The sequence below is a fragment of the Cetorhinus maximus genome, chromosome 19 (assembly GCF_964194155.1).
Source record: "Cetorhinus maximus chromosome 19, sCetMax3.hap1.1, whole genome shotgun sequence".
Taxonomy (NCBI): domain Eukaryota; kingdom Metazoa; phylum Chordata; class Chondrichthyes; order Lamniformes; family Cetorhinidae; genus Cetorhinus; species Cetorhinus maximus.
This window is the reverse complement of record NC_135897.1, coordinates 19,139,086-19,154,797: the sequence shown is the minus strand read 5'-3', so window position 1 is coordinate 19,154,797 and position 15,712 is coordinate 19,139,086. Positions and strand designations below refer to the sequence as shown.

Sequence of the window (15,712 nt, the reverse complement as noted above, 5' to 3'; positions counted from 1 at the left end):
TTAAGCCTCACTTTTAAAATTCTTGTCCTTGTGTTCAGGACCATCCATGGTCCTTCGCAGGTTTCTATAATCTCCTCCAGTCCTACAACCCTCCAAGCGCTTTGTGCACCTCCAACTTTTGTCTTTTGCGCATCCCTGATTTAAATCGTTCCACCATTGGTGGTCATGCCTCCAGTTGCCCAGGCTCTAAGTTCTGAAATTCCCTCCCTAAACTTCACTGTCCCTTTACCTCATTTTCCTGCTTTCAGACTCTCCTTAAACCTTGCATCTTCGACCAAGCTTCTGGTCATCTGTGATTATGTGGCTTGGCGTCAAACTTTGTTTGCAAACCAGCCTGTAAAGGGCCCTGCAACTTGTACCTCATTAAAGATGCTATGTAAATACAAGTTGTTGTTGAATGGCAGAGCAGCATTAAGAGGCTGAATTCCTGTTCCTGTGTACCCCAGGTGATAAGAGGAGAAAGCCAGGGAGGAAAAGGAAAGAACTCTGGAAATGAATGGGGTGTGACAGCACTACAGAGGAGACTGTGTCGGCAGAATAGTGCAGCTTTGATTCATTAATGTGAGCATCCCCATAATCTCCTGCCATATTTCCTGTTTATATTTCCATTTCCTCTTGGAATGCTGACTCCAATATTACCTCTGAACTCTCTAGAAAGCAGCCTGGCAGTGGACCCATTTATGCAGAACTGCCATTGGGTTTATTTTTAGAAGTTAGCTGAACAATTGTTTACCGAGCTACCAAAACCAGGAATCAGACATGTACAGCTATTTTCTCTTCTGAATTTCCTGTTCTTTGGGATGAAGGTTTGCAGAGTTGTCCCTGCGCTGCCTGATCTAACACTCGTGGGGAAGGTACAGCATGGGTTAGATACAGAGTAAATCTCCCTCTGCACCGTTCCATCAAAGACTCACATGGCAAGTACAGCTTAGATACAGAGTGGAGCTCCTTCTACACTGCCCCATCACTGAGCTGTGCTGAGATTTATTGCTGGTTCTGGCTGTCTGAATTGGAAAACGACCATCACCCAGGGCTCACCTAGGTGAGTACAAAAATAAGTAAACAGAAAGATTGCAGTGGATGGTGGGACAGATGGTTCTAAATTCACAGCTCACCTGAGATGTAGACCTCATTACGGAATGTGATACATGCAAACTCCACCCACTTCTTGTTCTCACTCTCCAACTCCAGCTCTGTGATAGGCAGTTTGGCCACTTCCAGGCGACTTCGCCGGAGAGGGTCTAAACAGGTCACCTCCGACACAAACTTCTCATCCTTGGTGCAGCCGCCTATTATCATGAAGACCTCTGACTGGAACTCCTGCATCCGGGGCTTTGTCCTCTCCGAAATAATCTGCACCAATGAAAGAAAGGGGTGAGTGCAAAAACAGAGTTATTCCATTCTTCATTCACTCTTGAATTATCCTGAAGTAAGTTCAAAATCAGAACCTTTACTCTCTTTCATACAAAGATTTCAGGATCAACCCTTGGGCTAATCTCCACTGTAGCCTCAGTATTGGCACCAGGATGGTGTCAGCCATGGCTCATTGGGGAGCACTTTTTGCCTCTGAGTCAGAAGGGTGTGAGTTCATGTTCCAGAAGCTTGAGTACTTAATCTAGACTGACACTGCAGTACCATTTTGAGGGAGTGCTGCACTGTTAGAGGTGCCGTCTTCTGGATGAGATGTTAAGCTGAGGCCTGTCTGCCTTCTCAGATAGACATTAACAATCTGATGATGTTATTTTGAAGAAGATCAGGGGAGTTATCCCTGGTGGAATAAAAACAGAAAGTTCTGGAATTGCTCAGCAGGCCTGGCAGCATCTCTGGAGAGAGAAACAGGGTTAACCTTTTGAGTTGAAAATGACCTCTTCTGAACCGAAGAAGTGCCACAGTCAACTCAAAAGGTTTCTCTGTCCACAGATGCTGCCAGACCTGATGAGCACTTCCAGCGCTTTGTTTTTATTTCAGATTTCTAGCATCCGCAGCATTTTGCTTTTATTTTAGTCCTTCCCAGTGTCCTGGCCAATATCAATCAACATCACAATAACAGATTATTTGCTCATTATCACATTGCTGTTTGTGGGAGCTTGCTGTGCACAAGGTGGCTTCCATGATTCCTACATTAGAATAGTGAAGACACTTCATGAAAAGTATGTCATTAGCTGTAAAGCACTTTGGGACATCCTGAGGTTGTGAAAAGCAAGTTTTTGTTCTTTCTCAGCATCCCTGGGAAGGGGAATAACAGAGCTGGCTGTGATGCCCTCATGTTGAATAGTTCACTCTGAGTTGGTTGAGAATGATTGCCACCCATTGATTGGATCTCAACCAGAGTCAACGCCTGTGAGACAGGCTAGTTAGAAAATTGTGGGGCAAGAAACCAGTAAATTCTGTTGTTGGCGGTGCCAATGCATTTTTAATATTTGATATGAAAGGATCCTGCTGGAAGAAATTGAACGTCACACCAAACTGTGTGAATCTCTGTGGATGCTGCCTGCTGAAGTTACCAAAGCCATCTCTTACTGAGGAAAATTTTCATGTTTTTACACTCAAACCACCAAGACCATCTACTTCCACCTCCCTAATTTCGCCCATCTCTGCCCCGCCTCAACTGAGCTGCTTCTGAAACCCGTTGTCGCCTCCAGACTTGACCATTCCAGTGTTCGGCGGGCCAGCCTCACACCTTGAAGCTTCCGTAAGCTTCAGCTCATCCAAAGCTATTGGCCATATCCTAACTCACACTAAATCCTCTCATCCGTCACAACTACATACAAACTAGGAGCAGGAGTAGGCCACTCGGCCCTTCAAGCCCACTCTGCCATTCAATAAGATCATGGCTGATCTGATTGTAATCTCACGCCTACCCCCTATAACCTTTCACCCCCTTCACCCCCCTTGTTAGTCAAAAATCTATCTAGCTCTGCTGTAAAAATATTCAAAGACTCTGCTTCCACCGCCTTTTGAGGAAGAGTTCCAAAGGCTCACGACTCTTAGAAAAAAATTCTCCTCATCTCTGTCTTAAATGAGTGACTCCTTATTTTTAAATCTTGACTCCTAGTTCTAGATTCTCCCTCAAGAGGAAACATCCTTTCCACATCCATTTTCTGTCAAGACCCCTCAGGATCTTACAGGTTTTGTTCCAGTCACTTCTTACTCTTTCAAACTCCAGCAGATACAAGAATAACCTGTCCAACCTTTCCTCATAAGACAGATTCCTGGGGAGAAGGTGGGGTAATAGTAATAGTAATGTCTCTGGACCAGTAATCCAGAAGGTCAGGCTAATGCTCTGGGGACAAGGGTTCAAATCCCACCATGGCAGCTGGTAGAATTTAAATTGGAGTAATAATCTGGAATTGAAAAGCTAATCTCAGTGATGACTGTGAAGCCATTGTCGATTGTTGTAAAAACTGACCTGGTTCACCAATGTCCTTTAGGGGAAGGAAATCTGCCACCTTACCTGGTCTGGCCTACATGTGACTCCAGATCCACAGCAATGTGTTTAACTCTTAGCTGCCCTCTGCAATTGTGTGGCAAGCCATTCAGTTCACAGGCAATTAGGGATCGGCAACAAATGCTGGCCTTGGCCAGCAACACCAAAATCCCATGAACAAATTTTTAAAAAATTAGCCCAGTAAACTTTCTCTGAACTGCTTCTAACGCATTTACATATTTCCTTAAATAAGGAGACCAATACTATACACAGTACTCCAGATGTGGTCTCACCAGATCCCTTTACAACTGAAGCATAACTTCCCTACTTTTGTACTCAAATTCTTCACAATAAGTGATAACATTCTATTAGATTTCCTAATTACTTGCTGTACCTGCATTCTAGCCTTATGTGATTCATGCACCAGGACACCCAGATCCCTCTGAATCTCAGAGCTCTGCAATCTCTCACCATTTAGATAATATACATTTTTATTCCTACTGCCAATATGAACAATTTCACATTTTCCCACATAAAACTCCATTTGCCAGATCTTTGCCCACTCACTTAACCTACTTATGTCTATTTGTCCTCCTCAAAACTTACTTTCCTACCTATATTTGTGTTGTCAGCAATTCATCCAAGTCATTTATATAAATTGTTAAAAGTTGAGCCTCCAGCACTAATCCCTGTGGCACACCACTTGTCACATCCTGCCAGTCAGAGAAAGATCCATTTATGGCTACCTCTGTTTCCTGTTAGCTAGCCAGTCTTCAATCCATGCTAAGATATTACTCCCTACTCTATGAACGTTTATTTTCTGCAATAACGTTTGATGTGGCACCTTATCAAATGCCTTCTGGAAATCTAAGTACAGTACATCCACCGGTTCCCCTTTATCCACAGCACGTGACTTCTTCAAAGAACTCCGATAAATTGGTCAACATTATTTCCCTTTCACAAAACCATGTTGATTCTGCCTGATTGCCTTAAACTTTTCTAAGTGCCCTGTTATAACATCTTTAATAATAGCTTCTAACATTTTCCCTATGACAGATGTTAAGCTACATGGCCTGTAGTTTCCTGCTTTCTGTCTCCCTCCCTTTTCGAATAAAGGAGTTAGATTTGCTTTTTCCAATCTAATGGAACCTTCCCCGAATCTAGGGAATTTTGGAAAATTAAAACCAGTGCATCAACTATCTCATTAGCCACTGCTTTCAAGACCCTAGCATGAAGGCCATCAGGACCCAGGGATTTGTCAGCCCGCAGCTCCAATAATTTGTTCAATACCACTTCCCTGGTGATTGTAATTATCCTGAGTTCCTCCCTTCCTTCCATTTCCTGATTTACAGCTATTTCTGGGATTTTATTCGTATCCTCTATAGTGAAGACCGATGCAAAATACCTGTTCAATTCATCTGCCATCTCCATGCCTTCCATTAGTAATTCCCCAGACTAATTTCTATAGGACCAACGTTCACTTTGTTAACTCCTCTCTTATTTTAATATCTATAGGAACTCTAACTATCCATCTTTATATTTCCAGCTAGCTTTCTCTCATACTCCTCATTAATCTTTTTGTCATTCTTCACTTCTTTATATTCTGTCCAATCTTCTGACCTGCCACTTATCTTTGCACAATTATATTCATTTTCTTTCAGTTTGATGCTGTCTTTAACTTTTTTAGTTAACCATAGATGGTGGGTTCTCCCCTTGGAAGTTTTCGTTCTCATTGGAATGTTTCTATTCTGTGTATTCGGAAATATCCCTTTAAAAATCTGCCACTGCATCTCTATGGACCTTAACCTCATTTGTCAGTTCAGTCTAGCTCACACTTCTTTCATGCCCTCATAATTGCCCTTATTTAAGTTTAAAATATGTAGTCCTGGACCACTCTTCTCTCCCTCAAACTGAATGTAAAATTCAATCATATTATGATCGCTGCTATCTAGGGGTGCTTTCACAATGAGGTTATCAATTAATCCCATTTCTTTGTAACCACTCTGCTCGCTGACCAATTGGCTCCTGATTGAGCAATGCCTCATATTTAAAATTCTCAATCTTGTTTTCCAATCCCTCAATGGCCTCGCCCCACCCTATCTCTGTTATCTCCTACAGTCCTACAACCCTCTTAGAACTCCGTGTTCTGCCAGTATTGGCCTGTTGTGGATTCCTCACTTCCTTGATCTCACCTTTGCAGGCCATGCCTGTAGCAGTCTGGGCCCTAAGCTCTGTAATTTGCTCCCTAAACCCCTTCACCTCTCTAACTGTCTCCCTTCCTTAATATCTATCTAATTAACCATTCTTTCAGTCCTAATTGTCCTAATTTTTCCTCCTTTGATTCAGTAACAATTTTGTGTCTGAGCACAATCCTGTGAAGTGCCTTAGGATATTTTACTATGATATTGGTGCTATATAAATCCAAGTTGGTGTTGGCAGAGCAGGCAGTTACCCATGCTGCCATAACTAATACAAGACAAATGCAAAACTTGTAAACATACATATTTCTCTGGCATAGTATTGCGGACAGCGCATCCTGCCACTAGGAAAGGATGTGTTGGAGACACTTCCTTTAAAAAAAGGAAATGTTGCCCATCCACCCCCATTGTCAGAGACTAGGGATGGAGCCAGAGACCAGCTTGGGGGAAAACTTTTTTTAAACATTGTTTGGAGGTTAACAATTTAAACTGTTGCATGGCCCCTTTGTTCAGCTACTATAATGGGTACTTAGTTCAGTGCAGTCTCTCTGCCTCCATATCTATGGTGGTCAGATGTCCCAGTTTTTCCAGTGTCCCGATAATTTGCTTAAAATAGCTCAAATGTCCCGTTTGCAGCTTTTCCCTCTTACATGAACCATATCAGAGATTTCTGTCTGCACTTAATATTGTCGCTCAGCTCAGGGTCTATTCTTTCCATTTGCTCTCCCCTCCCTTTCATCCTCGCGCTTCATTTACTGTCAGCAAACCTCAAAAAAACCTCTTGTGCTCTGCTGCACCCTGCGAATCGGAATGTTGCCCCACCCACCAGCCATGAAACGGATTCGTTGGAATGCTCCCGCATGCACAGAAATCCTTCTCACTGGCACCCAGAGCCAGGAGTGATATTTCTTTCTAAAACTGGTCCTCAATGGGACAGCTCTAATTGTGAAACTTATGTATTCTCTGGCACTGTCTTCAGCTGCGTTAACTTTATTTACACCTCACCTCTTATATCTTCCCCAACAGCAACAAAAAAAATTTCTCATATTGCCTTTTCTCCCCCACAAACTACACCTGACGACCATCATCCAATCCACAAGGTGAATACCCAATTCTGACTGGTCAGTCAGAGTCCGCTGTTGTGTTCTGTGTGGCCTTGTGACCTGTGCCAGGAGTAATGGTTAATCAAAGCAAGTCAAGTTTGCTCTCTGAGCAATTCAAGTCCTCCCAGTACTTCCATTGCCATCCAATTTAATAGGGAGCAATGATAGACCTGGCTTGTTCTTAAGATAAGCATCTTTTCAGTGCTTTTATTAGAGGCCATATTGTCCTTCCAAAGAGGTGGGGGGGGTGGTGGGAGTATGAGGGCGATTGACAGGGGTAACGGCTAATCACAAAGGCCCAAGTGGAGCATGGTTCCGGGATAGAGAGCTAGGCAACCAGTGAGATCCAAGAATGAACCAATGTCTTAACAGGGTTGCCAAATCTGGCTGGACATATTCCAGGAGATATGTCATCACATGACCTCCCATCTTCAACTGCCCGTCCCCCAGGCTCCTGCCATGGATCCCTGCCCTCCCAAGGCTTTTCAATGTGCCCTGGTTTTGATTTTGAAAATTTTAATCTGGCCACCCTATCCATATCTTCCTGTCTTGAGTCTTTTTTTCTCTCTCCCTTTGTCTGGCTGCAGAGTCATTCCCGCTCTCTGCATTGAAGGACTTCCTACTCTAATTATCTACAAATTTAAATTTAACCATTCATTTCTGGGATTGACTGCTCCTCCACATTGGTGGTGCTATGAGTTTCATTTAAAGGCCTGTTGATTTAGGCCTTGATGTTTTAATATCCTGACATTTTTGAGGCCTTGCTAGTTTTGAGGCCTCTCTGGTTTTGGGATTTTGTTGGTTTTGAGGCCTTGCTGGTTTTGAGGCCTCTCTAGTTTTGGGATTTTGTTGGTTTTGGGGCCTTGCTGGTTTTGAGGCCTTGCTGGTTTTGAGGCCTTGCTGCAGAGTTTTGAGACCTTTCTGATTTTGAGGTTTTCCTGGTTCTGAAGCTCTCTTGCTTTTTTGCCGCAAGACTGAATTAGCCAAATTTGGATACTTTAAAGTCTATAGCACAGGATGAAAGGCGTCTGTTAAACTCCTGAAACCATATATTTATTGTCCCATCGCTATCAGGGATACATAATGGAGTCTAGTCAACAAAGTGTACTTGAGCAAGAATCAGGGACAGCCCAATGTGGGGGAGGGGGGATATAATTTGGAATAGGGCCAGCATCCACAGGAGCAACTGTTCTATCTTGCACCTGTCCTGACATTCATTTAAACACAAGAGTGCAGCTATTGTTGTCCCACAGCTTTGTTTCGTCCCTGAGCAGCTGCTTTTGAGCTGGACAGCTCACATCCTGTGCAGGCCTCCTGCCGGCAGTGACAGCTCATGCATCCTGTGCTGCATCAAGCCCAAACTTATTTGCCCCCGGTGTTGTTGGCTCTGCTCTGCCTCTTCATAACACCTCTCCCAACAACTAAGAGCTCTATGATTTACCCACAAATGTTGATACTGCCAAGACGACTATATAAGCCTTGAGGATCACCATGACTTGCAACATTTTTTGGGCAGGGATCACACTGAAACATAATTCAACGTCTCTGTGAAGTTGCTGCCAAGAGACAGAAGAAGCAGTGCAGTGATATACGTTTCAATAAAAATAAACTATCCTTGGGTATGTTTATAGAATAAACTCCCTTAATGACACTCTCCAACACCAAATAATTTTTACAGCCAAAATTAGGAATGGAGCTGAAGACTCAAGTAATAATTATTTTGCTGTTGCATTGTGCTTCTAAAAATAACCCAACCCATTATGTTCTTTCAGCTCTCATTTCCACTTGTTGTACTTTCCCTGCCTGATAGCTCCCTATAGTTTCTATCTCTCTCTGTCTCTCTTTCTCTATCTCATAGATATTTGGGGGCAAGTTGGTATGTGTTATGTCTGATTTAAGATGTAAAATGGGTGCAATATGTACCAATTTCTGGGTGCAAGGTCCTGTACCCAACACGCCTCAGTGTCATGGCTGCCACTTCATTGATCTTCATTGTTTTTAGATGCCCCTCACATTGGGCCAATTTAAATATGCAAAGAAAGGTCCTAAGTATGCCTCAGGACCTTTCTGCAATATTTGTCGGAAACTAGGTGGACTAGCTTTCCCATTTTGCTTAACCAGCGATCCTTATAACTTGGTTCTGTAGATGTTAGGAGTTTGTACACAGTAAATGACTAAGTTAAGATAGCTTGACATGAGCAGAAAGCATGTTGGTGAGCATCTTGAGAATTTCTACAGTTGCAACGGGACAAACTAGTTCAAGGATAATGGAAAAGTACGACAATGAGCTCATCATGGTTATGTAAAAAATAGGTTAGAGAAATTTTGAGACAAGGGAACTGAAACTGACTGATACAAATAAGCTTAGAACAAGAGAGGCAAAGGCAGCAGTTCAGAGGGAGTCAAGCAAGTGTCAGGAGTGCATATTGGATATAAGATGGAAATACAGTCGAAATGGGAAAGTCATGTGTGCTGGATAAACAGAATTTGTGGGTTTAGGTACGTGGATTATAGCCCCCAAAAGTAAAATGTGTTTGAAAATCTAATGGAATCCAGGAGGTTTTATCAAAGCAAAGTAGCACAAATCCTTTCATAAGAACACAAGAAATAGGAGCAGGAGTTGAGCCTACTTCATGATCCAATATGATCATAGCTGACCTTGGGCTTCAACTCCATTTTCCCACCTGCTTCCCATATCCCTTTCAATTCTCAGGTTTGGGAATCTCAATTATTGTTCAAACTCCAACATTGACTCAGTAGGAGGTTAATTTGTAGTTTCTTGAATCTGAACTTCCAGCAGAGCATTTCGCCTGCTGGGAGCACTAAGGAATTGGGCCTGCGCCTGCTGTGTTTTTTGGTTTAATATTCCTCATAACTCTCCACAGAAGCATAGGTTTGTAAGAATTCCCCCTGTGGACTGAAGGACTGATGAAACTGCAAAACTTTCTTTATATTACTTTGGAATGAGGCTGCTCAAGGGGTCATCAGATTAAGGTATTTAAAATAATGGAGGGAACTAACAGGGTTTGAGGCTCTGACTCTATTTAGAATTAACGTCAAGGCAGTTAATGGGACTGTGCTGGCAAATGTTTCACCAGGCAGCTCAACTGTGAAGGGAATCACTTTCGGGCCCAATCTTTTTTCTATTCTGACATGTGCACATGCGCACTTTCCTGAGGAATTTACCAGAACGCAATCAGAAACATCCACTTTTCCTCACGTTATCAAGCTGCACCTGTTGTTCAGCTGGTATCAGTTTAGATTGAAGTGGGGTTGTCTGTACTGAATGCCTCAGCAGCATATTGCACAGTGTCTTTACCAGTTGGACCATCAAGAGAGTTCATTCTTACCACCCCCCCCACCCCACCCCCGCCCCCCGCCTGACTGAATCCAACTGTCACTCAGTGGTAGCACTCAAACCCCCGAACCAGAAGGTTGTGGGTTCAAGTCTCACTCCAGAGGCTTCAACACATAATCCAGGCTGACACTGCAGTGTGGTACTGAGGGAGTGCTAGACTGTCAGTGGTGCAATCTTTCAGTCTAGATATTAAACTGAGGTTCTCATCTACCCTCTCAGGTGGACATAAAAGATTCCAGAACGCTGTCTTGAAGAATTTTCCCCACTATCCTGGTTCAATATTTATCACTCAACCATCACTAAAACAGATTATCTGGTTAAGTTTCTCACTGCTGTGCACCAATTAGCTTCCCCGTCCCTATATTACAACAGTGACTTCATGTCATTGGCTGTAACATGCTTTGGGGCATCCTGGTGTTGTGAAAGGCGCTATATAAATGCAAGTCTGGTGTTGTGAAAGGTGCTATATAAATGCAAGTTCTTTATGTTCCATTTGCACATCCACCATCACAAGCTAGCAAAATCTGAAAGAAAATGTTAGAATGACTAAATCATGGAAAAAAGGCTGACCTCATTGCCCGACAGATGGTACATCCTGGCTTCTTGCAACAAATCGAACACGTCAGGGTTTTGCCGAACAAGTTCATTGCCTTCCACTTGTTCCACAAAATACCAGGGGTCCAGGAGGGACAGGCGGACATGCTTCAGGACCTGGACCAGCTGATGCCGCCTCTCAGGCTCTCGGTAGCGCACCCACCGGGTCACCGTCTCAAACACCTGCTCCTCGTCCGTGACATAGAGCTCGTCGCTTCTGAGGATATCAGACAGAATCTCCGCTGGCAGCTCCAGCAACTCCTCATGTGTCAGCACCTGAGGGAAGTTCTGTATAATGTAGTTCTGGACACATCTCCTCAGGCTGTCCAGGGAGTGTGTGTCAGCCAGCCTGAGGATCCCCACACAGTTATCTGGGTGCAATGCATTCATGAGGAAGCTGGCGCAGGCATCCACCATCCGCAGGAACTGTCAAACAAGGAAACAGGCACACCGTCAGTGTAGTATAAGGGTCTGGCACATGCAGATTAATGTGGGACTGAGTAAGTGCCACCCACACAGTGATGTAAGAGGCACATGACCCAAACCCAGGGGTTCTGTGTGGTGTTGAGCAGAGACGTGTAAAGACTAAGCGTGGAGATAACTCCTAGCCTGTACCCTTTACTGTATATGTGTAAATAGTTCTAGTAGTTAATAAAGACTTACAATTAACCTGCAGAAGACTATGGAGACTTCTTTAAGACATACTGATCTGTGACCAACAACCTCCCAACAGTCAGTAGTCACAAAATGCACCCCACTCCCACCCACGCCCCCACAATCACCCCCTGGCCCCTTAGCTTTTCTGTTTCTGCCTCCCTCTCTCCCTGTCCCTCCTGCCTCTCCCTGGACTCTGTCCCACATTCACTAACAGCCCTCCAGAACTTTGTCTTCACTTATGAGTTCATACTCTGAGAGTCTGTAGACTAGGTGACTATGGGTTGCATCACAGCCAAGCCTGATCCTGATAGCCACAGAAATATGAATATAACACTAGAGATCCTCATTGATGTTTTTCTCTATTCCTAGGGCACTGAGACCAACTGTAGCAGCCCTAACATGTCACCTCTATCTCCCACCCCACCTCAACCCTACACTGAGATCACAAAAGTTAAATGAGCCTTGTTTGTTAGAGCATCAACATACATACCATCGGGCTATGCATTGAAAAGGAATAAGACCCTGCTTTTATATAACGCTTTTCACCACGTCCCAAAACACTTTACCACCAAGGCACATCATTCTTGGGATTTAGGAAACACCAATTTAATGCCCGTGTTTGGAAAGTGAGTGTTGACAGGCTAATCAACCGACTGCAATCCCATTTTAACATGTGCATAGATTTCCCTTCTCATATGTCAGCTTGGGTCATTGCTGGCACCATTGTCTCTGAGCCAGAAGGTTGTGGGTTCATAGCCTCAATCCAGAATTTTAGCAAATAAATCTAGGTTAACATTCTAGTTCAGTACAGAGGGAATGCTGCACTGTTGGAGATGCCATCTTTCGGAAAAGGCGTTAACCCGAGGTTCAGCCTGTCTTCTCCAAGGACCATGAAAAATCACTTTTAAGAAAGACAGGGAGTTCTCTAGTTTCCTGGCAAGTAGTTGTCTCTCAAACCACCAAAAATTATAATTGCTCATTTCTCTCATTGCTGATAGTGGGATCTTAATGTGCAAAAATTTGCCACTGCACTCACCAATAAAACAACAGTAACTACACTTCAAATGATTTGAATGATTGAGCTTTGGCTCAACGTAGCCATCCTGTATCTGGGTTAGAAGGCTATGGGTTTCAGGCTGCTACTTCTGTGCAGTACTGAGGGAGTGCTGCACTGTCACTGGTTATATTTTTCCAATGAGACATTAAACTGAGGCTCTGTCAGATCTCCCAAGTGGAGAGATCCCATGGCACTATTCTTGGAAGGGCATTTCTCCCCAGTGTCCTGGCCCATATTTATCCCTCAAGCAACATCACTAAAACAGATTATCTGGTTGTTATCTCATTGCTGTTTGTGGGACCTTGCTGTGTATGCATTGTCTACTGTAGCTCCCTGTGTTACAACAGTGACTACTTTATTAGCTGTAAAGCACTTTTGGGCATCCTGAGGATGTGCAAGTCACTACATAAATGCATTGTGCTGTTGTGACCTCCTCATTATAGGAAGAATATTTGTACCCTGGAGAAGGTTCAATGAAGATTCAGCAGAGCAATATCAGTTGTAAGAGGTAGTAGCTATGGACGTGAGTGATTTCACTGGAACAGAGAATGTTAAGGGAAATCTATTAGCAAGCTTTTAAAAATATGATGTACTGAGAGGATATGTATTGTGAGAGAAAAACAGAAAATCCTGGAAATACTCAGCAGGTCAGGCAGCATCTGTGGACAGAAACAGAATTCACGCTTCAGGTCTGTGACCTTTCATCAGAACCTGAAACATTAACTCTGTTTTTCACTCCACAGATGTTGCCTGACCTGCTGAGTATTTCCAGGATTTTCTGTTTTTATTTCAGATTTCCAGTGTTGTGTTTTTAAAATGTTATAAAGACGTCTATCACTCATAAGGGATTGGATAAGCACATTGTGGGTTCATTTATTTACACTAGGCATATGAGAACATATATACAAAGGTAGAAAGCTTGAAGTCATCATCAGCAGAGCTGTGTGTGTGTGTGTGTGATCTGCTGAAAAGCAAAGGTGAAACTAAAACCGATCACATGACACACTTCTAGTGATGTCATGCTGCTATCCCTTAACTGCATGTTACAACATCCAGCATCTGCAGTACTTTGCTTTTGTATTAGTATTGTGAGATTGCGAGTAATGCACCAATCAAAGGGGTTTAGAGTGAGGCATATGTTGGGTGAAATCTTTATACAGGGATTTATTAAAACATAGAAAATGTTACCACAAGTTGTCATTGAGCCACAGGCTACAGCACCAGATAAAATGAATAGGATAAATATTTGCAAAAGAAGAATGTAATAAAGATACAGGGAAAGGGGATTACAGCAGACTGCTGAAGATTGGCACATGGGCTGAACAATCTCCTGTGCTGTAAGGTCTATGATTCCCTGTGTTTGGAGAGCAAAAGGAAGTTGCCAATTGCACTGCAACAGGTTGCTGTAGGGCTCTTTGGTTGCACTCCCTGGGGAACAGTGCAATCAATGTGAAAAATGGATGCTAGGTTTAATCATGCAGTGAGTGAGACACTGGCCTCTGGGAGTCCAAGCTAATGTGCCGAAAGTCTCTTCCGCCTGCTGGAAATAAAGGTGCTATGTGAAATAAATTCAAGCAGACTCAATCCAATATCTAGCGGGCAGGGAGCCAAATACAAATCTATGCCAGTGAGCAATTTTACACAGAAAACGAAACAGAAAATATTGTGTTAGTGTAATCAGTGTGTTCGTCCAAGGTTAACTCTGAACCATGTTCATCAAACTGTTTTTTAAAACTTCTTTCACGGGATGTAGGTGTCGCTGGCAAGGCCAGCATTTGTTGCCTATCCCTAATTGTCCTTGAACTGAACATTTCAGAGGGCAGTTAAGAGTCAACCACACTGCTGAGAGTCTGGAGTCACATGTAGATCAGCCTAGGTATGGATGGCAGATTTCCTTTCCTAAAGGATATTAGTGAACCAGATGGGTCTTTACAACGATCAATGATAGTTTCATGGTCACCATTACTAGGGCTAGCTTTATATTCCAGATTTTTTTTATTAATAAAATTTAAATTCCACCAGCTGCTCTGGTGGGATTTGAACCCTTGTCCCTAGGGCATTAGGTTGGGCCTCTGGATTACTAGTCCAGTGACGTTACAACTACGTTGCCATCTCACCAGAGGGAAATGGTGGTGTAGAGGGAGCTTTACTCAAAACTCTTACTGTAGCTGTCCTGGGAATGTTTGGTAGGATACTGTTGAGGAATATTTATTTTGTATTTCCCCATACTAACCTGAATTGGGCATGTTTGAAATAGTGTAGTGGGGATTTACTCTGTTGCTAATGTGGTCTGTATGTGACCTGGTAATATTTGATGGATAGTATAGAAGGAGTTTTATTCTGTATCTAACCTATGCTATGCCTGCCCTCTGAGTGTATGATACAACATGTGAAGGAGTGTAGGCTCAGTTGATAGCACTCTGTCAGAGTTGTCATCTTTTGGATCAGATGCTAAACTAAGGCTCTGTCTACCCTCTCAGGTGGACCTAAAAGATCCCATGGCACTACTTTGAAGAAGAACAGGAGAGTTATCCCTGGTATCTTGATCGATATGTATCTCTCAATCAACCATAAAAATGGATTACCTGGCCATTATCATTTTGCTGTTTGTGGAGTTTGCTGTGTTCAAATTGGCTGTCGCAGTTGCTGCGTTACAAGAGTGACTACTTTTAAAAGTACTTCACTGGCTGTAAAGTGCTTTGGGATGTCCTGTGGTTGTGAAAGGTGCTATATAAATGCAGGTCTTTCTAACTTTACTCAGTATTCCCCACAATTAACCTTCTTTGCCTTGAAATGTCACACAAACTAAATTATAAACAAGAAAAAATGCTACAAGAAGGGGAAAAGGGGGGTGGAGTTTTGATGTTGTGTAAAAAAACTCCTTTATGACCGAAAATGTTGGAAACCCAACAAGGGGAGGAAGCACTGCAAGGTCTGGTGATGGGAGAAATACGAAATACGATAAGCAAGTTTGGGAGAAAATCAAGGGAGGAGTGATAACCTATAAAAGGTTTAAGTCAGATCATGATTGCAAAAGGTACAAATAACACAAAACCAAATAATAAATTAGAAAAGGCCAACAATGAGGGAATAAGAATGAACCTTAGGGGAAAATAATTGAATAAGAAACAGAACAACAATGGGTAATATTTAAAGGAGCAATAGTAGAGTTTAGAATAAATATTTTTCACTAGAAAATAAGAACACACTATAGACAAGGATGAAATGCCATAAATTAATAAAGAAGTGAGGATAAAAATGAGTCTAAAGAGTGTAAAGAAATACATGATGCTTATGTAATAATGATGTCAGATCACA

General features: G+C 42.8%; 1 protein-coding gene and 1 long non-coding RNA gene across 2 annotated transcripts in view; one reads left to right on the top strand and one right to left on the bottom strand.

Moving 5' to 3' along the window:
* klhl6 (kelch-like family member 6) overlaps window positions 1-15,712 on the bottom strand; it is a 64,035-nt gene that overhangs the window by 32,796 nt on the left and 15,527 nt on the right. Inside the window, exons 3-4 of the mRNA XM_078563548.1 lie at window positions 10,657-11,106; window positions 1,116-1,353 (exon numbers count right to left, since the gene is read on the bottom strand). Of these exons, the coding sequence (XP_078419674.1) occupies window positions 1,116-1,353; window positions 10,657-11,106 (688 nt within the window). The remainder of the gene's footprint in view (window positions 1-1,115; window positions 1,354-10,656; window positions 11,107-15,712) is intronic.
* Window positions 449-14,989, top strand: LOC144693672 (uncharacterized). Its single transcript, XR_013579583.1, has 2 exons — window positions 449-561; window positions 14,875-14,989. It is a non-coding gene; the product is annotated as an uncharacterized LOC144693672 (long non-coding RNA).